Below are 22,246 nucleotides of genomic sequence, written 5' to 3'. Positions count from 1 at the left end.
TTTGCAAAATACATTGTAGAGAATAAACAAATACAGTAAATTGCACAACTAATTTTTATATATTACGTATGTATAGCCAATTTTATCTTGTTTCAAACTACTGCTACAGGTAGACCACTAGAAGATGCTGAGAATGGGTTTTGATAGTTTATTTCCTTTACTACCAGTTTCAGCCTTTAAATTTAGAAGAAAGTCAGAATTATTATCTCAGGTACGACAGTTTATATGAGCTTCAAGAGTAAGAACCTGCATTTTTTTGTAATGTCTAGCCCTTGTAAAAAATACGAAAGTTTCCACTTGTGTTTTTCACTTGTAAGTGTTTCATCTTTTACAAGATCCTTTGTGCAAATTAAATGTGGTTTTCTTCTAAAAGGTGTGCCTGCTGCTTCTTTGGTAACCCCTGCTGATGTCATCAAGACAAGACTGCAAGTGGCAGCTCGCGCTGGTCAGACAACATACAGTGGAGTTATTGACTGCTTCAGAAAGATTCTAAAGGAAGAAGGCCCTTCAGCTTTGTGGAAGGGAGCTGGAGGTGAGAAAAAAAATTAAGGCTGACCCCAAATCTGCAAATTAGCACTTGCTTTGTTAAGGAATCAAATCAGAGCAGTATTTAGAAGGTCTGATTGTGAAAAACATAACACCTTGTTAAAAATGTTTAGCTGATCTCCTGAGGAATTATTTTATTTGTTTAACACTATGATTTGTAATATTTAACAGCTCGTGTGTTCAGATCTTCACCCCAGTTTGGTGTTACTTTGGTCACTTATGAACTTCTGCAGAGATGGTTGTATGTTGATTTTGGAGGCCTGTAAGTCAAGTATTTGTTATTTAGCTTGCACAAAACAACTGCCAGATTTAAAGAGAAAAATCAAACTTTTTCATGCACAGAACCCATTAAAACTTACTGACTTTGAGCACCTGTATTTAAAATTGCAGCACGTAAAAAATTGCTCTATCCTCATATAATTGAGAAAAACTTGCATGCCAATTCTAAACAGATGAGGCAATAAATAGCCATTTCATATTTATTTCAGTACACTAATTTGTATTTCCATTGTAGCAAGATAGTTTTGTCCAGTTTCCTTGTGACACAGGAAGCTAAAAGAATTTACGAAAGTATCCATAAAAATTTAACTTCAGTTTTGCGTTTAATATAAAGTTAAGTAGTCGTCTGACCCCATTCACTTCACCATAGGAGTCAATTAATCAAGATCAACTCTAACAGTCTTCCATATTCAGACAAAAGACTTAAGTCTATTTAAAGTTCTTTCTTATGAAATCTAGACTAACAAAATTACCTTTTTTCTTTGTTCAAACAGCAAACCCGCTGGATCAGAATCTACCCCAAAAACACGAATTTCAGACCTTCCTCCTGTTAACCCTGCACATATAGGAGGATACAGACTTGCTACAGCTACGTTTGCTGGTATAGAAAATAAATTTGGTTTATATCTTCCAAAGTTTCGAGCTCCTGCCACCACCTCAGCTTAAGCACACAGTAGCAGCTGAGTCCTGAAAAGATGTTTCAAATGAACAAAGTGATGCAGTGGAAAGAATTCACAAGAGTACTGCTGTATTTTTTTCCAGTCAGCTGCATGTGTTCTAGCTGAACTGAGCTTGCAAATCTAATTGCTCCTTTCAAATATTCATACGTACCTGCATTTATTTATTTACACACGAGGAACTGATTGAAGCTGTGGTTCTCTGCCTTGTTTTAACCAGTGGCATGAAGCTGTAGCCTAGACTTTGCCTTGCACAGTTTGCATTTAATGTTACTGTACATATTGTACATCTTTGTACAGAGACATCAGGGCATATATACACGTACATTTATATAATGGGTATTGCAGTTCAAAATAGTTTGAAATGTACAGACATTTTGAAGGTGTTTTGTTAACAATCGTGACAATAAAATGTTTAAAAATGCTTGTGTCAGTTCGCTTCTTTGAATTTATAGGAAGTTGTCTGGTATGATTGTTTCTCCCTCCACAGAAGAAATGTGAAGATCAGATGCACCTGTTTAATGGATGGACAGGACAGAGCTCTGCAGGAATGCCCTTCACTGTTAGTTACAGCAAAGGAATTGAAATGCAATGTGCTGGCTTGCAAGTGTTAGAGAACACAGTAATTAGATGAGCACATGCAATATTTTCTTTTGCAGCACTATGTTGTGACAAGGAATTCTCTCAAAATACATGGCATTACTAAATGTGTTAATAGTTATTACTTCTATTGTAGCATTCAAAATACAGTGAGAGATTTGTCAGTTACTAGCACACTCAAGAATTTTTACAGGGTTTATTACTCAGAGTGCCTTCTTTTCCTGAGTGGAAAACTTGTTACAAAAAATTGAAAGCATTCTCTTTATTTATAGATTGTTTTACCATGAGATTAGGTTATTCTGTAGGGGGAGAACCTACTTGCTTTATTATTATTTTTATATGCAAAACTAGTTTTTTATATTTACAGGTAAGTGGAAGTAAAAGGAGAAGAGAAAGTGAAAAGTTGAACTACTGGCTTAGTATCTGCCAAAAGTTTCTCTGGTATAATACTTAAATGCAGAAGTGTCAGAGGAAATAGGGGAGTTGAGATTTCTGCTGTCATGGAGGAAAATTAGTCACACCATCCTTGCAGCCAGAGATGAGATGGGTGGTTTCCAGCCTTGATTACCGAAGTTTTACGTGTTTCTTACAGGGCTAAACATCCTGGAATGGAGCTAATCCAAAGGGTGTAAACCAATTTCAAGTTCTGTTTTCTTACCTAGGTGACAGCAGGCCCATCAGGGATTAAGTCAGTTTATGAAGAAACGGCTTCTTAAGAACTGAACACTACACAGACTAGCCTTTCTCCAGCTCTAGCCTCTAAGGAAGACAAAAAAATTATTTTGGTGCTGAATAATATTTAGTGAGCCAGAGATTATAATACACTGGCCTTAGAAGTTTGATCACTATTCTGCAATACTATATAGATAACCCCATTTAGAAGGCTTCCTTCTTTAATTGTTGCATTGTGTTTAAAGAATTTCTTGTTCTGTACTGTGTTATGTATAGAGACAGGCTTCTGGGAACTCTCTCCTGTATCTATGAATTTTGTCTTGGCTTTTCTAAGTAGAGACAAAAGTGGTGCAGACCCACTGCATTTAATCTTAGTCACAGCTTGTCGGCTGCCTTGATCAAGGCCTTAGGAGACCTGTCAATGCACAACAGCATTTGTATTTCTTGCAGCTCCAAAACTGGACCGTTTGACTCCCAGAATCCTCATTCACAGCATCTAGCATCACTTTTGGTCTTAACGTTGCAGGTATGGCTTTTGCATTTTTAATCTCTGCTCAGCTATTCTGTGAGGGAGGACCACAAGCAGGAATAAAGATAGAGTAGTCTTAAATTTAATAACTGAGAATTATTAGAAAGTTGAAACTACACAAAATTAATGCCATATGATCTATGTGTATGCGAAAGAAAGCATTACCTATTGCTCTTTTGAAAATCGGAGTGAGGGAAATATGTTATTAAATGAAAAATAATTTCCAAAAGTCCCACAAGAACAACCAACCAAAAACCCAAGCACCCCCTCCCTTCAAAACCATCAAACCAAGAGAACTTCTGCTTGTTAAGAATTCATCTGCCCAAAGGTACAAACCATCTCATGATGTGCCTGTTCTTACACAGTTCACACAGCTCTCAGCTGAACAGAGCTGCTGTTGTAGGGCTGAGGAGAACACACAGGATCAATGTCTGCAACCTGAGCAGCATGGCTGTGTTGATGAGGGAGGGGCACACACTCCTGAAATGCTAACACCAATAGAAGCCTAAGCACATTTCAGTTCCAGACCCACCAAAAAACAAAACTTTCTGAAGACAGAAGCTGTTAACTGCTGTGTCTCCACAAGCTGTTCATAATAACTGAATTAAGAGAAGGAGAAAACCCCAAAACTAAACAAAAAAGTTAAACAACGAAGAAACAACGACGACACTCCTGGACATGAAAGTGATTGAGGAATATAACCCTATTTCCTATTTTTAAGCATATAAAACCAGCTCTTCTGGCAAAATAATAAGCTTGTAACAGATTAAAAACTAATGTAGAGTCCTAAGGCAAAGGCTACAAAACTGATTTAATGCCTAATGAGTAAAACTCATGGTATTTATTTAAAAAAAAAAAACAAACACCCCCAAAAAAGAGCTCCTCTGCAACCCATCCTGATAGAAAACTTCATAATGTGCTAAGAAAGAAAAAGAAGTAACCTTTAACAGAAATTACAACCATTCTGTTTCAAGCCATTAAGAAGTCTTGTTTCAATATAAATGTTAAAAACCAGTAATAATAAAAATCTTGAACTTAGTACAGAAAATCAGTAGCAAGTCTGTAGTTAACAGAATGAAAATCATAATGCTATAGAAATTAAGCTAAACTCTTGTCCCTTATCCTTTGCAAAATAAAAATTTGCTAACAGGAGCCTTTTTGCTACTGGCTAATTGTCATTGCAGTAAGGGGTGGCTGAGGGTAGAAAACAACTCTGTGATGTGTGTAGTAAAACAGAAGGATCAGCTCCCAGAAACTTTAAACTACTGCAGGGATACAGATTAGAGGTCAGGGCAGCTGACAAGTGCTTGTATAGTATTTATTTATGAATCAGTCTCACCTTTTAATGCACCAATTCAAACAAAAGGAAATTAGTATTAAATATGTATTTCATTAATTCAGGTCTGATTATCACATAAGTTTGTAACTACAGACAATTTTTTATTCACATATATTACCCACTACCAGAGTCTGAGGCTTATCTATATATAAACAATGAAACTTGGAACATATGCATGCATATCACTGGTAATTTGAAAAGTTCAAAATAAAGAATACTTCAGAGATTTACTACCTAATGAAGGTTAGTCGGTAATACAGAAAGTTTTAGGAGTAGAGCTTTTACTTTTCAGAAAGATACTGTTTCAGATTGAACTTTACAGAAGCCAAGTAGCAAATTTATACCAGGTTAGTGTTTCAGCAAAAGAAGATCCCTGCAAAGTCAAAGTTAACCGTATTAAAAGTTACACAAATCCAAGAATGTGCTTGTAATTTATATATAAAACAAAACAATGCAAGATCTGATTTTCAGTGATCTTAATATATTTCAAAGTCCATTGCTGAATCCATATATTCCTCCCCTGCTCTGTGTTAGAACTGACACTGGAGGATTTGCATCCAGTCCCTGGCAGCGTGGCCCTGGGGCTGGCTGGAGCTCTATGCCGGGATGCGGGTGGCAGCCTCCTCCTCTGCGTCGGCTCTGTTGGCGTTGATCTCCGCCAGCGTTCGGCCGAAGCGAGCCCACTCGTCCCCGCGAGGCACGGCGATTTGCTGTGCACAGAGAGTGTTACTGAGACCTCCTGGTACATAAAGCCCAGCTCATTCTGAACGGCACAGCACTTAAATAATGCTCAGAAGAGGTTCCTGATCCAGATAAGCTTACCTTTATTTTAGTGTAAGCATCAAAAGCTCTAACTAATAAAGAAGCAGAACTTGAGACTCCTGCACTGACATATAAAATGATATTATCATAAGCTTGTGCTATGTATCTCCACCTGAGAAACTGCCTTCAAAGGGAATACTAATGCCATATCCTCATCCCATCAATTAGTCATGTACTACTGCAGTACACATACTTGAAAGAGCAACTGCTTTCCCTGAAGAACAAAATCGAGGCTGCTTTACGGCAAATTTTTTGTTTGGTACTTCTCAAGCTAGGATCAGAATTCATATGTGCCACAGTTACATAGAAGACAACATTTCTATTAAAAGAGCATTGATTCTTATTTCACCAGCCTTACAGTAAAGCTTTTTGACTGGATGACAGCATGCTAAAAAGTTATCCTAGAACACCTTAAATAAAACACTACTAGGAAATGTTAATTCAAAAATACAAATTAAACCTAATTATTCTTTCTCTAATGACAGGAGAGAAAAAAAGATGAAAGGCAAGTTGCTAAATAAAGAAACCCAAGTTTTTTGCACAATGCATGACATACGTACCTCTCCCACGTCATATATAACTATTTGTCCCTCTGAATCACCTACAGCAATCTCTCTCCCCGAATGCGTCCATCTCACACGGTTCAGAGCAGGATTGCCCTCCACGGTGATGCTTGCAGTGGGCACCTGCACCATTTGGAAACACATTGCTAAAAATGCATGAGGTATCCATACGGTAGTGATAACAGAACACACCTAGGCTGTCTGTGCTGCATCAAAAGAAATGTCCAACACTTCAACTGGTGCATGGTATGCAGATCAAAGACACTGCTTACAATACAAAGAGCTCAGCAGCCTTAAGCTATATCACCATTGACATGACCTAAACAACACATCTGTCCCTTGGCCAAAGTACAAACATCTGTTATCAAAAGACACATCTGCACTCTTCTTGTGGGACAGGAGGCACAGATACGTTTTCAGGCAGTGATGAGGCACCCTGGGAACTCAGGAAGATTATGACAGAGGGCAGGGATGAAATCAGCTGTTTTGGCAGGTCAAGCCCTATCCAAAAGGCTAAAATAGGTAATTCCAATTTAAAGCCACAGGCTGGCATATGGTCCTATAACTTTCTTCTACATGTAGTTTTCAGATGGTGAAATACAAGTACTAAATATCTGTCAGGTTTCTTCTCTACCTCCAGCAAATCTTAGAAAAGGTTTCTACTATAATGATGTTTATAACCCACACCAGAAAAGCAAATATTCAATTCACTAAGTCAGAAACAAAGGGCACTTTCACTGCAGTATTACTGTGGCAATAGGAACAGCAGTGGTGGGTGGTAACAGGTTTGTTCACACTGTTAAGCTGTAGGCTGACAAGGCCTCAGGGTGGGAGGTCTATAGTCACTTTCACAACATGGATCAGTGTTACATCAACAGATGTTTTGCTCTCTTGCTAAAGGTAAAACAATTTTATTACTGCTGTTATTCATTAAGAGGAGTCATTTGTAACCCTGTAATCAAAGAATGCTATCTACTACACAGAAACTACTGGAACTACAGAATATTTAAAAAACAAAAAAAACAAGCTATGGTAAAAAAAACCCACAAACTATGATAAACATCCAACTTTTTTTTTTTAAGAGTACAAACAATTTTCCAGCTGCATTTAACCTGACTTCTCACCTCAGTATCATTGTTGAGATTCCACAAGTCAAGCCTGCCCATCCCATCCACACAGGCAAACAAGGCAGGGTGAGTTGGAGACCACATCACATCATAAACATAATCTGAATTGTCTTCAAAGGAGTAGAGAGGTTTGTTATTCTGAAAAGAAGCAAAGATAACAATGAGATACCCAAACCCTACATTTCAAAATTATAAAACTAACAGGTAAAGCAAAATACAGAACTTCAACATTATTACCAGCAATAAGTAAAAAGTGATTTGCATTTTGACTTGCTTTAAAAAAATGCCACTGCAAAAATCAGCTACAACCTAATGTTTTTTATTATTAAAGGTATGCTTTCCAAAGCATGCAGCTTTGGAAAATTTTGCTGGCTGCTACTATAAAACAATCAATAGTAAGCCAATTGTGTCTTGTAAATTTAATGTTTTAAGAATCTTGCAAATAAAGTCAATAATAATTCAGTGACTATTACTCAGAGATTTTAACTCTACTTCCTCTGCTTTGCATTCCTCAGGGCATTAGACTAACAGAGAAAGAAGCAATTTTGGCAATGGAAATGACAGATATTTCAATAGTGAGTCTCACCAAGTTTAATTGACATTAGTTTTGGTGCTGTCCCTTATTCCTCCAGAAAATTGTAGCAAAACATTTACCTTATGAATATATAAGGTAATTGACTTTATAACATGATTTACATTTGATTACATTGTAATTACGTTGTTGATAACAAAGGGCAAAAGGTTGAAAAGAATGGATCAGAAATACACAAATGATGTACAAGCTGAAAACGAAGTTTTATGCTGTTAATCTTAGTTCTGCTCATCAGCTGTCTCCTCTTTGCAGGACTGCAGCTAAGAACCTCAGAACTTCACCCAAAATGACTTCAGGTTCGTGAACTTCCTTAAGTAGTTACATTATAGCACCACCTTGTGTCAAGGGCTATGAAGAAAACCACTGAACTATCTATGTTACCTTCGTTGTCCAAAGCTTTACTGTCCAGTCAAAAGAAGAGGTGACAAAAAGATGTGAGAAGTCTACAGGTCCAACTGCTGCATGGCAGTTGATACCTGTGATTGGTCCCTGGTGTCCTTCAAACATCTCACTGATTCCAGCTTTGCTGTTTCAGAATATACAACCAAGGTTAATTGATTTGGAAACCAAACATCTGCAGACAGAGATAGCACTGAAATGCAATTTAAATACAGCCACAAGAAGATTTTGCTGCCTTATATATATGTTACCTCACTGCAAAAGGCTTCACCATGGCAGGATCACAGAAGACCAGGCTTGAAAACACACCTTAAGTTCAACATGTATTTTCGCTAACTGTAAATACCAAAATATATCCTAAGGACAGGAGACTCATTCAGGTACCAGTCCACACATTTATCAGTCCACTATGCTGTCCTTCAAGCAGTGGCTACAACTTCAATTCATATAAAGAATAAAATCCAGTCTCACAAATAAGCATTGAACTCCCATTAAATTAAGAGAAGTTGCATATACTTTAAGAGCTCAAGGTTCAGACATAAACCAATAACAATATATCCCTAATAGCCTCCTATCAGGAGTGATGAAAAAGCAGGGAAACAGATGGGAAGGATGTTACACAAAAGTGATACAATTTTGGTTATTTTGGAACCAAAAAAGCTGTGCAGCAAGGTGATGTGTATTTGAGATGAAACCTGGACACTCAATTGTATTTAAGAAAGCAATTGATAAGATACAGTCAGACAATTTCAAAACAGATTGAACAGCAGGAGAACAGCTAGCCAATTTAAGATTTGTGCGTGATGTTACTGTACAATTATCTACAAAACTGGTAAGAAGTTTGGAATGTTCTGCTACAATTCAAATTAATAAAACCACAGTGACCTATGCTGTCCTCATCAACACAAACAACTCATAACACCAATTCAATATTCCAACCATTTCTGGTTTTAATGAAGCTCTTACTCAGGAAAAAGTGCACTGGAATTCAGACAGAGATACTCTGAACTCCTTCAGTGCAAAGGAGAAAGCATGAACTTAAAAAATTTTAAGTGTAAAGCATGCAGGAACTCATCCTTTCAACTATTTTTATTTTCTTTGAAGAATTAAAGTTTGTATTCACCTGCCATGACGGCATGCAGTGTACACTGAGCCTTCTTCACTGCCAACAACAAAGTTGTTGACATCTCCAATAGGGAAAGACATGCAGGTAACAGCCACAGCCTTGGACTGTTTGTGAACCAGCTCCATGCTATCCTGTAGTGAAAATATCAGTAACTTACTTTAAGAAGAAGTAGAAGAAGTTTAAAGAAATATTAACACCTAAAAAATCTTTTAGATTTCACAATAGAAGGCCTTTCTTTTTATTTTACTTGGATAGATTGGGCAGGAATAAGGAAGGTTTCTTACTACATTTGTGCTCACCACTAACACAAGTACAAGTAGAACAAAACTATACAAAAGAAACAACAGAAAATACTTGATTCCACAGGTGGGGAAATATTTTATCAAATATCAAGCTACCTGTGTTGGGAAAATGTTGATTAATGTTTATTAGATCAACTGAATTTTTAATAAAACATTAATCTAGAATAGACACTACATATATATGTATGTATATTTATCAAAAGTTTTCTTACCTGTGGTTGGGAAAGCATATCCAAACTCCAAGAGCATATTTTCCCATCAGTTGAGATACTAATCAAATTATGAGCATTCTGGGTCCCAACAACATTTACACAGTACACTGGGTGCTAAGAAATAAAATATTACCAGAAAAGAATTTAGAAGTAATAACCAGTTCTGTTACAATTATTGTAAAGTAAAATACACAATTTCACCATTTAACAAAGCACAAAAGATTGATCCCAATCAAAAGTACAAATGATACTCCCCTGATAGAACTGATACTTGTTTTTTCTGACACTCTGATTTTTATGAATAGCCTGGTTCCTACATGTCAAAATATGGACACAAACATTTAAGCATTGCCAATCAAGTGCACTGGACAGAATTTTCTAGACATTAAACACATCTCAACAGGGCACAGTCCTTGAAGACATTTCCTTGAAGACTCCTACCGTGTGAGCAGCAGCTGAAAGTGGCGTTCTCTGCACTGGGGTTCTCTTATTGCTGCGATTATCCCACAGCACTATCTGGCCCGAGTATGTGCCACCAACCACCAGATTGGGATGAAATTTTGCAAATGTAGCTGACATCACTGCAGACTGAAAGGAAGAAAAACAAACAACAAAATATATGAACTATCATTCAGTGACACTATGTCTAAAACTAAAGGAAATTAGGCCAGATAGCAGAATAACTTCTTTGCCTAAAATTATTCAGTATAGTATTTCACATCCTTTTTACTTAAGGATTTGCCCACCCTTTGTAACCCCTCAACAGTCTTTTTGTTTCAATTTATAATTATAAAATGAAGTTTTCCTCCTCTTTTCTTTCACATGCACACATCTGTATTCCTCCTAGCATAGTTTATTAACAAAGGAAGTAACACACAAGATTTTAATAATGTTTTGCCACATTCTATAGTCATTATTTCTTAGAGAATGTAGAAATAAATTTTGATATAACAGAGTTACTTTTGCAATCTGGGCTTTGACAGTAATGTAACAATGAGGTTAAATTTTGAGTCAACTGTGTAATTTTCCAAAATGATAGGAAAATCGTGGATATCTTGGGCTTGGCATAATGGAAGAGATTTGCATGTTTTTATCTTTCAGAAAACTACTAGAAAACCTCCATCTGCCTTTTTCTTGATACATATGTTTCTAGTTTTCATCCTTGTTCCATTTCTTTTCTCAGGCTGTTTTCATTTTATTCAGTAAACTAAGCTGTAGTATACAATCCCACTCAAGCCCCTTAAATACAAACCTTTGTGGTTCAACCATTACACAAGAAAGTTTTCCTGTTTTTTAAACAAAAAAAGAAAAGGAATTCTCAAACAAGACTGAATTCTGAATGATGTCAGAAATTCTGGAGCAGAATAATATTTCTCAGCTGAAGTCTCTAGCTATTAACATATGTTGGCCAATAAACGTGGTTAAAGCGAATGCCAGCCCAATGAAATTATTGTATTGACAAACACAAGGAAGGTACTTTTCCAACTTCATCGACATAAAATCCCTCCCAAGACAAAATCATACCTGGCAGTGAAAGACATACTCTGGGGTAGTTTTCTTGTACTTCATATTCCATACAAGGGCCACCCCGTCAGGCTCGTGAGGCGCATCCTCATTGTTGTTGTAAGAGGCTACAAGTAATTCTGGATACTGGATGGAAAGTGAAAAAGACTCAAAGTAAGCAAGATGACTGGCTGATGGTCGAGATAATTCTAGAATCTTTGTTTTCTTTTGCCAAAATAGGGTTAAAAAACCACCTTGCATTATAAAGGCGTGAAAAATTGTCAGTTAAAACTGCAATTGTTGCTAATTTAGCTCAGAAACCAGCATTAACATACACATTAGTCTTGTTCTCTCATCATAACTTTCTTTCAACTCTAAAATCCATTACTTTTAAGTGAACTTTCTTTTTAGTGAAGCTGAGTTACCTCTACAAAGCAGTCCATAAACCAAAACCAACTTTCTTCACAATATGAACCTTTTGCTACCTTTCACAAAAGATTAACAGCTCTACTTTTTGCAAACCATGGAGCACCTAAGGAACACATTTAGAAATACAAACTGTATCAACTCTGCTTTTATGGGAATTAAATGCACAGAACCACAACAATTTACAAAGTCAACTGTTTACTGTAAGCATTATTTTTTACCTGAGATGACCAATCCAGACAACTGACAACACGATGCTTTGACCAACGTTCATCAAAAAACTGCCTGTTTAAGGACAGTTTTGCTCCTGCTTGAATCTCTCTAAAAAGACAAATAGGATATACTAATCTTAGATCACTTTTTCCATGAAAAGTATTGGAAAATCACAGAAAAGTATTTAACATCCACATTACCCTTCTTTATCTTCTAAGTCTCTTCCACTGTAGTCAAAGAAAATGTTGATTTGCTCAGAAAGGGCTCTTTCAACAATCCTTGTGGAGTGGTCAAAAAAACTTAAAAATTCTTCAGAATGCAAAATTTGTTGCTTTTCCTCCTCCGTGAGTTCATGAGGGGCAGCTGAAAAAAATTATACAGACATTTTCTGGACTGCACACTTTCACCAATTATTTTCAAGAAAGAAAACCAGTATTTATCATGATTATTAATAATTCTTGCATTTTATGTTTTGCTGACTAACATTTAACAACAAAATTAATTTTAAATTAATAGAACAAAAAGTTTTAAAATGTATTGTTGACTTTCTTTACAGCACTCAAAATGTCTTGATATGAACTGTACCTTCTTCCTCCTCCTCTTTTTTTAATGTTTTTTCTTCTTCAGGTTCAACCAATGGTTTTGGTGCAACCACATCATCTTCCTCCTCCTCATCTAAGGAGAAACATTATGGTGAGACCATCAGTGTTTCTAAAGGGGAACATTCTATATGAATCTCAAATAAGCTGATGTAAAATGGTATCATGTAGCTTAAAATGGTTGCATTTGTAAAACACAGTCCCAAGGATAACATTAACACAAACCAAAATGTCATTAGAACACTGTCTCCACCTGGGTATCAGTTGCACTGCGTTATGTAGTTGATAAACTGAAATAAGAAAGCAGGAAATTGTAAAGAATCCAAAGTGGAAATCTGTCGTACAGGCATTTACGATTCCACACAGAACCATGCGGTGGATGCACGTTCTGTGTAACACACTGACACATTAATGCTGCGGAATAACAAAAAATCAAATGTCTAAAATAGTCTACAGAGCAGCTGCTTACTTATGATCTGAAAGCATCAGTCTAATGGGTCTGCACATGGCATGAAGATGGCTCACATTAGCTTTCAGGTTGCTATTCTGAGAAGCAAATTTTGCTAAAGATAATAGCAGAGAGATTACATTTTTTCTGTCATTCTAGATGCTAGTCTCATTATCTGTATCATGTTTGGAAATGAAAACTTTACAGGAAAATGTGTTTTTCCTAATTGCAATGAATAACATAAAATGTTAATGTTCTGGAATACTGACAAGGCTTACATCACTTTCTGCATTTCTACATTTTATTATTTGAATACTGTAAAACAGAAAATACCTTTAAATAACTTAGAATTGTGAGATATGCTGGCTTTTCTTCATTCACTTTCTAGAATAAGCTTCTGAAAAGAGTTGTTTTTGTTGGTTAAACAGCTACGTCATCTGCTTATAAGGGAATGGCAGCAGGAAACTGCTGCATGCCTCATCACAAGTAATGAGACAGTATTCAACAGGGACTAGGCTTGTTTGTTGCAGCCATCTTCCTGACCCATGTTCAAAGTTATCTAACACAAAAAGTAAAGAAAAACCAAAACCCACATGCATGCACACAAAAAGAGTAAAAAAAAAAAAAGGGTGGTCAAGGGATGGGAACCAGCTGCCAAGCCATGGTCCCAGCAGCCAGGCCAGCTGACTAGATAGCAACAACCAGATGGTACTGCAAGGATTGTCTCTCTGCTATGAGGTGGCAATGGGATGGCACAACATTTTTCTGCCTGACTGCTTCCAATCATGTCTTTCCCCAATGGCAAGCCTGTGCAATTACCAGCACTCCAGGAGGTCTACAGACAAGCCTTTACCCTGCAAACAAAATACAGCTTGTAGGCCATACCAGCTGCCAAACCACACACATAGTGATAGGTTTAAAGAGGTCTGAAAATCTTTCTAACTCCATAGTATAGGCAATAAAAATATAACTGTACCTGCAGGAAAGAAAGCTTTAAATGACACTGTATAATGCACACAATAATACAAACTCCAACTTAATCAAAATGATAATGACGTATGCCAATCCTACATTACTTGAAATTGAGCGATTTTTATGTTCTGACAAGTTTACAGAACTAGGATAAATGGCATGAATGATTTCAATATATGCTCATACTTTTGAACCAAATGGTGAAGGTTAAAATCTTTCCTTTCAAGGGCCTCAATCAGCCACAAAGGAAAACAGTAATCACTGTCTTTTCAGCCAGCCCAACCGCATTTGTCAGCCCTTTCTCCGTCAATGCAGCCAGAGCAATCAACCTGCCAAACATTCAGAATGGAAAAACAATCTGAAAATACAGGGTATAATGCACCTGCCAGTGAAAATGGCCATTTCAAGAAAAGCTAGTGATCTCAGTGACCCTGCTGAGGAGGTGGTGGTGCAAAGGGGAAAGAACCCGTAAAAATTCTTAGTGATCTCCACTCTCTTGCACATTGACACTTCCTTACAAAGCATGCCAATTACAGCTTTTGTGCTACTTAAAAAAAAATGAAAGCTTTTTTGGGCAAAATAATCACGCAAAGAAACAGAAAGACACTGCTCCTTTTTCGATGGATTCGCATGCACAGTGGACTCATAACCTGAAAACTTGTGGCCATTTTAAAGAAGGGAATTCTTAATGTCAAATAACTACAGGTGTGAACAATGATTAATTAAAAAATGCAATATGAGTTAATGCACATGACTTTTGAGAACAACACACACAGGATCATGTATTCAAATTATGGCCACTTGGATAAATATCCCCCTCTTTTTCACCCTGCCGATCAATCTTGCAGAATTAAATGATGCCTTCAAATTTAGAAATTTGGTTTTGGGTCACCCTGTATACATTATTCTAGCTTTGAAAGTCCCAAATTAGAAATTTCAGCCCAACCCCCCATTAGTCATACTACACTGATTCTAAGTACCATTTTCAGTGACAGGAGTCAAATTCTTGTCAAATGTAGATGGTCAACCCCTTAGTGCTATATGACCTTCTAATCTACATATTTTCTTCAAAAGATCATATAGCTGATTGCTCCTGCCTTTTAATGTTTGAAACATAAATGGCATATATTATACAGAGCTCTAAATTCCTTCACAGTACTTTCACTGCATACAGCCAGCTGATACTACTGCATTTAAATGCAGGATACAGCATTTATTTTAATATTCTCAAAGTATCAGTCTTGAAACTGAACATGTCATCTCACCAATTTATCTGTAACTGCATAAATCTAAAACCTTCTCTCTAAAGAAGAGTCACATACAAGCTTTCTTATTAAGAGATTTGGAGAAAAAAACCCCCAAAATTAAAAAAAAATCCCTATATGTATAAATTCTTGACTTCATTATCCAAAACTAGAATACTTTCTATTCCAAACCCAGGAAGCTTTCTCACACTTCACAAAAAAAGGCATCATTGAGGTGCTGGACTAAAAAAACAAGGTAAGAAATGTTTGTTTCAATTATGTTCCTATCTCTCCTTCATCTTGAATTTATTTAATAGCAGGCCAGATGCCAGAATTTGCAAGGAATTAGCATAACAATAATACACTACCCACAAAACACTGAAACACTGGACATACTATTTCTGAAAAAGTTCCAGTCTAGTAAGCCATGAACCCACAATACTGTCGTGCACTGCATTTATCTCAAGTCAGCTACCTATATTTGAAACCTTAAGGGCACTCCGTAACTGTATCCACCTTATTTCTTATTGACTGTATCTACTGGCATTTTAAGCCACTTCAACTGTCAGTGTACCAAATATGATTTCAGATTTTAAAAAGGCTGCAAAGACTTGGAGAAGTCACAGGGCCAGGAAGACAGGAAATGGGACTCTATGTCACATCAACATATCAATGAATATTCATTATAATATGCAAAGGAATTAACTCCATGTTGTTTTTGACAGGCACTGAGCAGTAAGTAGCTGCTGTTTTTATACAATCTTTAATAGCAACAAATGTCTTGCCAGTGAATGCTAAAAACAGATTTAATGAACCACTGAATTTTTACTTTGAGTTAACATCAAAATTGTGATGTATTTTGGCAAGACAGAAAGAAAAGCAGTGCTGTAAATTAGGCTGCACCTAGCAATAACACTGTAGAATGTAGTTGCAGTTGTCTAGTAATCTGTTGCTGCAGAGTAGGTTAATCAAAGTTAAATCACCTGTGAAATGGGTGGCTTTTGTTAAGTCGAATGTCTTCACATCAAGTTCTCCTATCTGTATTTCTGTATATTTAAGCCATGTACTAGATAATATAGATAATATAGAATCACAGAATATTCTGAGTTGGAAGGGACCCATAAGGATCATACATGAATATACAAGGGTCCATTATTTATTTGAAAAATATTAAAATGTATGAATCCTGCATTCACTTTACCAGCATCCAAGAAGGAAATCCTATACATCGTATTTTTATTACTCTGCTTAACATTTTAATTCTGTGTCCTGGAGATGTTAGCAGACAATTATTCCTCAAAGAGTGGAGTTAATGCAATGATACTGTCTGCAGCCAGCTGTGATTGCACATGCACAGTATTGTACAGCAGCACTAAGCAGTAAGTACCCAGTTAGTCCTGGAAAGCCTTGTGACAGCTGAACAAAATCATATTACCCTATACACCCATCTTTCTTTGGATTAACTGATTTCTAGAAGAGATCCCGATTTTATTGTTTTATAATATATAAGAATCAATTTTCCTACGGCAGTTTCTCAAATACTTTGAGGTCATAATAAATCAACACATTAGTAAAATAATGTAAGTTGTGAGAATTGTTAGAATATTAAATGCCTTCATCTCCCTAAGGAAGCTGCTACATTTCAAAATTAATTGAACTGTTATGTGAATCCAAAACAGGCATTTCCAAATGCCTAGTTTTATTTGAGGACATGAAGTCTCTCCTACTTAACTCACTTGGTATGTGTTGCCACAAATATTTTCAAAACAACTATGAATGGTTTTAATCTAAAACTAGTCTACTTGTAATTCCTACAGCCCTGCAGACTGGCAGTAGTTTGAATGTTTCTTAATTTAGCTTACAATGTAACTACACAACCACTTGTAGCACACAGAACTGGAACAAAGAGAACTATGTCGTTTGGTGTTTTGCTGTGGGTTTGTTGGTTTTATTTTATACGCTGTCCTCCCCCACCAAATCAGGTGTTTGCACAAGTGGACCTAAACAAGCAGTGCATATCTAATAAAAAAATGGGTTTTTTCCCCCTTTTTCTAAAGCAAAGCTCCAACAGCGCTTTAAAATCTCAAAATATGTTATGAAGGGTCCAGTTCACTTCACTTTATAAGAAGCTGTGAACACTGAGCTAACCTAGCTCTGATGGAACTTTCTGCTGGATAAGGGAGCTACTGCAGGTCTAAGTTTGGTTGCAAGCTCTACTTTCAAGTGTACTTTGTCAGGTTATTTTTGTTTACAGTGTATGCACCCAGATAAGCACAACTCAGACTGTGAGAAGAAGTAAGGATCAGTAAGATAGTTTACAGAATTTAAATTTATCTAATTGTACCCTGTAAAGTCAGCATATTGCTTTTGTCAATTTAAAGAGTTTAAAATTTTCTTTTACCATGAAAAATTTCTTACCTAGTGACTCCTTTACAGTATGCAGCATAATTTATTCTTTTTTTTTTTAAACCTATGTCCTATTTCAGATAGCACTGTAAAATGGGAACGTAAGAACTTTGTTATTAATGTATTCAGGTGGTCTTAGGATAAATCTTAAAAAGATCTTCAACACTGAAAAGATGAAAAGATACCTGTGAATTTTGTGAAGCACGTGAAATATATTTTTAAAAATTATGATGGCCCTCAAGAAATCAGTGTTTGTAAGGTAGAATGGATCAGGAGACAATACATGCATTGAGTCTGCTTTCTGGTAAATGCAGAAATAGACATGACCACTGCTCCACTCCACTACAGCAAACCTCAACTACAGCCTATCTGCTGTGAAACTCAGATCATACAGTCCCAAGCAATTTCCACAGTCAGCAGAGCTCTTCAAGTACCTAAACTGACCTAAGTCTTCAGATTCCATGAAACTGACAGAGGGGAGGAAAAAAGACCCGAGGGATTAGAGAAAGGAAATGTTGAGGGCATGGGAAAAATGAAAGCAGGAAAACCCCAAACACCTACCTGTGCAGGGATACAGATAAAATGAAGAATAGAAAAGAAACACAGTTAAACACAGTTAAACAACCAAGATATTTTGCTGTAAAACTACACACAAGCTACGTCAAGACTAATACTTTCATTTGCAGATAAATTCAAGTGTTTCAGCATTGAAAAGCAAATCTGCTAGCCAACCATATTTTCTTCAGATTTTTTTTTTTTTTTGAAAAGCAAACAAGTAATGAAAGAAAGCCGGTATTCAATAGCTGAAAACAGAAACTGCGTAAGCTATAAATAGATTAGTTCCTTCTTTTAAAACTCAAAGTACAAGCTTCAGGTAATAAAATTTAAATTATTAAGAGTAGGGGGGTTAAGTCCCAAGTTCGTTGTAGGATACACAGCCTTCAAGTAAATTCATAGAAGGTTAGGGGTTGGATGATCTTTAAAGATGATCTAGGTCCAACTCCCATCCCATGGGCAAGGATACCTTCCACTAGATCAGACTGCTCAAAGCCCCATACACCCTGGCCTTGAACACATGCAGGGATGGGGCAACCACAGCTTTTCTGGGCAACCCGTTCCAATGCCTCACCACCCACAAAGCAAAGAATTTCCTACTGATATCTACTCTAATATCTTCCAGTTTAAAGCCATTGCCCCTTGTCCAGTCACAACATGCCCTTGGGCAAAGTCCCTCTCCAGAGCTGGATGCAGCTCTCCAGGAGCAGAGGAGAGGGGCAGGATCACCTCCCTTGACCTGCTGGCCATGCTGCTGAGGATGCAGCCCAGGATATGTTTGGCTTTCTTTTGGGTCACTTCTTGAGCTTGTCCAGGTCCCTCTGGGTGCCATCCCATCCTTCAGGCATGTTAACTACCCACCCAGCTTGGTGTCACCTGCAGGTGTGCTGAGGTGCACTCGATCCCTCTGTATGTCAGTGATGAAGACAATAAATAACACTGGTCCAGTGTGGACCCCTCAGGGACCCCACCTGTCCCTGATGTACACCAGGACTCTGAGCTGTTGACCTCTGGAAGCAGCCATTCAACCAATTCCTTATCCTAACAATCCACAGGTCAGATCCATGTCTGTCCAATTTAGAGAGAAGGATGCTGGGGGGGATCATGTCAAAGGCCTTAGAGAATTCCTAACAGATGTTATACACTTCCCTTGTCTACTGATGTAGTCACTCCATTGTTGAAGGCCACTAGGTTGGTCAGGCAGGAGTTGCCCTTGTTAAAGCCATGCCAGCTGCCTCAAGTCACCTCCCTGTCCTCCATGCACCTAGTTATGTGTGGATTCTTAAACATCATAAATGCAAAATATATCCCATTTATTTATCTGATGTCAGCTAATTAAACAACTCTGTGTTTAATCTGAATATATACGAGGAGTGTGAAAGTACCACATATTAGTAGCAAGAGTGATGTTAAAAAACATGCAGAATGACAGTAACGGTTAAGCAAAACCTACAAAAATCTAGTAATAGAATTCATATCAATTATCTCACATATCAACTTATTATGTTTCTAGATCACAAGTGCTAGTTCTAATTCAGCCAGTCATCATTATTATATTAAAAGAAACCAAAAATAATAGTAAGAAATTAACCATTCACCTTCCTTGGGCTGAGTCATGACAGGTGTTTGCGTCTCCTTTGTGTAGGTAACAATTTCTCGTGGAGGAAAGTCAACTTGTGTAATTTTGGCCATTCCAAGTTTTACAGGTCCACGTCTAAATAAAATTATTTTAGAAATAAGGACAAATAATTTAATTTTATTATTTCACATTTTGCTTAGAATAACACCCAAGTCATTACGTCACAGCATTGCTTAATCCAACTTAAATCCAATGGAAACTTTGAACAAGTCACACGATTATGACTACTATTTTATCATTATTTAAAATCAGCTACTATTTATACATCAATAAAAAGGAAGTGTGACAAAAAGAAAGATGTGCACATATAAATATCTGAACATTAGGATATAATTTAAAATTTTTGCTCTTTATGCTTGACCAGAATACTGCCACATATATGATACATCTGTATTATCAGGGGTACAGATCTACTCACAAGTAATGCTTGTACAGCAAGAGTTCTAGGATTATAAAGCTTGAAAACCAACTTATTTATACAGAAGGAAAAAGTATTTCCTAGTCTTTTAATTTTGCTGCCCTTTTTTGTCCACCTCTAATATACTATCTAGAATGCAGAACTGCCAGGCTGACCTGGAACTCACACTGACAAATTATTTATCCATAATACATTATTTCAGAGCACAATACTGAAAACCTCTGAGCTTTCTGACTTTAACGAAGGTAGATATAGCACATAATATATTCCAAAACCTGAACAATATTAAATCAGGCATTGTAGCCTTCTGTAAAACCCAACTGCAGCATGTACTGTAATAATACTAAAATGATCCAACAATTTACCTATATCAGATTTAGTTTCTTATTATCCACTCCTCTCCCAAGATAAAAGCAGAAGAGTAACTCCTTTTGTAAGGTTTTAGTGCACGGAATCATAATTCTTAGCACACAATACAGGTTTTAGATAGTGCTTATAATGAGCTACAGCTTTTGTAAACATATTTGTAAGAAAATATGGGAGTTGCTCTGTTTTTAAACACAGTCACGCTAACCTTTTTATTTTAAATAAATAACTTCTTAAAGTTTATATTCTGTCAAAGAGAGACTCAAAGAAAACAAAACTTGTGTTTATTAGAAAACAGCATCTAATGTATATTAAATTATCTAAAAATTTCCCATTGTAAGCAAACCATGCTAAGTCTAGGGACAGCGAATTTCTATTATTTACAAAACAGTTTCTTAACAACAACTACAAGTCTTAAAGGAAAAAACACTCATACTAATTATCCATAAGCACATGAAAGAGGGAATATAAGAAATCTATGCAATACCCCAGATCGGAATCAGAGTGGAGCTGAAGAACTGATGGATCAGTATCCCAATGCAGCGTCCTGGTACCCCAGGTTGAACAATCATGCAGCATTAGCAAAAAAGGCCAGAGATTAGTGAAGCAAATATACACTATGAAATTCTAGAGTTACAGCAAGCTTATAGTTATTTCATTGTTCACAAGAAACAAGGCAATGCAACATCAGTTAAGGGAAATTCAGCAAACATTCAGTGTAATAACACATGGAGTAAATACAAAAGTTAAGAAGCAAACAGAACTTAGAGCTATTAGCAAAGAATTAAATTATTTTAAAGGTTGAAAATTAAAGGTCCACAAACAAAAGTTGCCTTAACAAAAGGCAAATAAAAGTATTTTAAATACTGATAAGAACCACTAAAAACTTGAAATTCCTTTTAAAATATGTTCAGATTTGTTCAAGTAATATGAAGACAGATTTGTTAACATAACGTAAACTTGCCCAGAGCAGTAAATATGTGGAGGAAACTGTCATACTGGTAAAGGAAATGAGTCAACACATAGCCTTTTGGTAGTGGGGCAAAAAAAGCATTTCCACTGGGATAAAGAACTGCTAGAGTTTCCAAGATGTGACATTGCAGTAATTATGGGTTAAGCACTGCCCTGGGCTTGTAAGTGTCATCTAAGTTAGAGCCAACTCCTTCTAAGACACTTAAAATCTCTTATAAGTTGTGGGCTTTATATTAATAATACGTTTCAAAGTCATGTGGAACAACAAACAGAATGGATCAATTTCAAGTTGTACTAGAAGAAATAGCAAGGGGGAAACCAATATTCCCTCTACCTTAATTTCTAGCCTTCATCCCTTCTTCAGAAATTTTCATGTAGTCTACCTGCTACCAGGCTTAGGCAGAATTTTAGAAACACAATTGTAAGAGATTGTCAGAAAAAAAACATGCAGGTTAATCTGCTATTCTCATATGTTATCTGCATTTTTAAAAATAATGCTTCTGAATAAAAAAATAAAGAATATGCAATATTTTACTGTGACAAGTCAATAAAAGACAATTTTATGTTTTCATCCCATATATGGTAATTTTCTATTAACTAGGTCCAGAATTCCTAAAGTTCAACTTGATCTGAAAAATAGATATGCAATGCCATAAAAGCTCATAAATATGGGTGTGCCATGCACTAGCTTGTTCTAGTA

The 22,246-nt window shown here is 36.5% G+C and overlaps 2 protein-coding genes across 9 annotated transcripts in view; one reads left to right on the top strand and one right to left on the bottom strand.

Annotated features, from left to right (window-relative positions):
* Nucleotides 1–1,926, top strand: part of SLC25A12 (solute carrier family 25 member 12) — a 45,362-nt gene extending 43,436 nt beyond the window's left edge. For both annotated transcript variants that reach the window (XM_030277441.4, XM_072932232.1), the window contains 3 exons: nucleotides 374–532; nucleotides 718–808; nucleotides 1,320–1,926. In XM_030277441.4, coding sequence (XP_030133301.1) covers nucleotides 374–532; nucleotides 718–808; nucleotides 1,320–1,491 — 422 coding nt within the window. In that variant the 3' untranslated portion in view covers nucleotides 1,492–1,926. The remainder of the gene's footprint in view (nucleotides 1–373; nucleotides 533–717; nucleotides 809–1,319) is intronic.
* A 2,681-nt stretch (nucleotides 1,927–4,607) lies between these two features.
* Nucleotides 4,608–22,246, bottom strand: part of DYNC1I2 (dynein cytoplasmic 1 intermediate chain 2) — a 27,455-nt gene continuing 9,816 nt past the window's right edge. For 5 of the 7 annotated variants that reach the window (XM_030277446.4, XM_072932236.1, XM_072932234.1 and 2 more), the window contains exons 5-17: nucleotides 21,062–21,121; nucleotides 19,750–19,865; nucleotides 12,513–12,602; nucleotides 12,128–12,290; nucleotides 11,936–12,035; nucleotides 11,310–11,435; nucleotides 10,227–10,373; nucleotides 9,786–9,899; nucleotides 9,269–9,402; nucleotides 8,128–8,272; nucleotides 7,152–7,292; nucleotides 6,025–6,150; nucleotides 4,608–5,352 (exon numbers count right to left, since the gene is read on the bottom strand). In XM_030277446.4, coding sequence (XP_030133306.1) covers nucleotides 5,239–5,352; nucleotides 6,025–6,150; nucleotides 7,152–7,292; nucleotides 8,128–8,272; nucleotides 9,269–9,402; nucleotides 9,786–9,899; nucleotides 10,227–10,373; nucleotides 11,310–11,435; nucleotides 11,936–12,035; nucleotides 12,128–12,290; nucleotides 12,513–12,602; nucleotides 19,750–19,865; nucleotides 21,062–21,121 — 1,576 coding nt within the window. In that variant the 3' untranslated portion in view covers nucleotides 4,608–5,238. The remainder of the gene's footprint in view (nucleotides 5,353–6,024; nucleotides 6,151–7,151; nucleotides 7,293–8,127; nucleotides 8,273–9,268; nucleotides 9,403–9,785; nucleotides 9,900–10,226; nucleotides 10,374–11,309; nucleotides 11,436–11,935; nucleotides 12,036–12,127; nucleotides 12,291–12,512; nucleotides 12,603–19,749; nucleotides 19,866–21,061; nucleotides 21,122–22,246) is intronic. The other 2 variants (XM_072932237.1, XM_072932238.1) reach the window with 1 other exon arrangement.

The sequence above is a fragment of the Taeniopygia guttata genome, chromosome 7, assembly GCF_048771995.1.
Source record: "Taeniopygia guttata chromosome 7, bTaeGut7.mat, whole genome shotgun sequence".
Classification (NCBI taxonomy): domain Eukaryota; kingdom Metazoa; phylum Chordata; class Aves; order Passeriformes; family Estrildidae; genus Taeniopygia; species Taeniopygia guttata.
The sequence above is the reverse complement of the archived record's forward strand: the minus strand, read 5'-3'. Positions and strand labels throughout refer to the sequence as shown.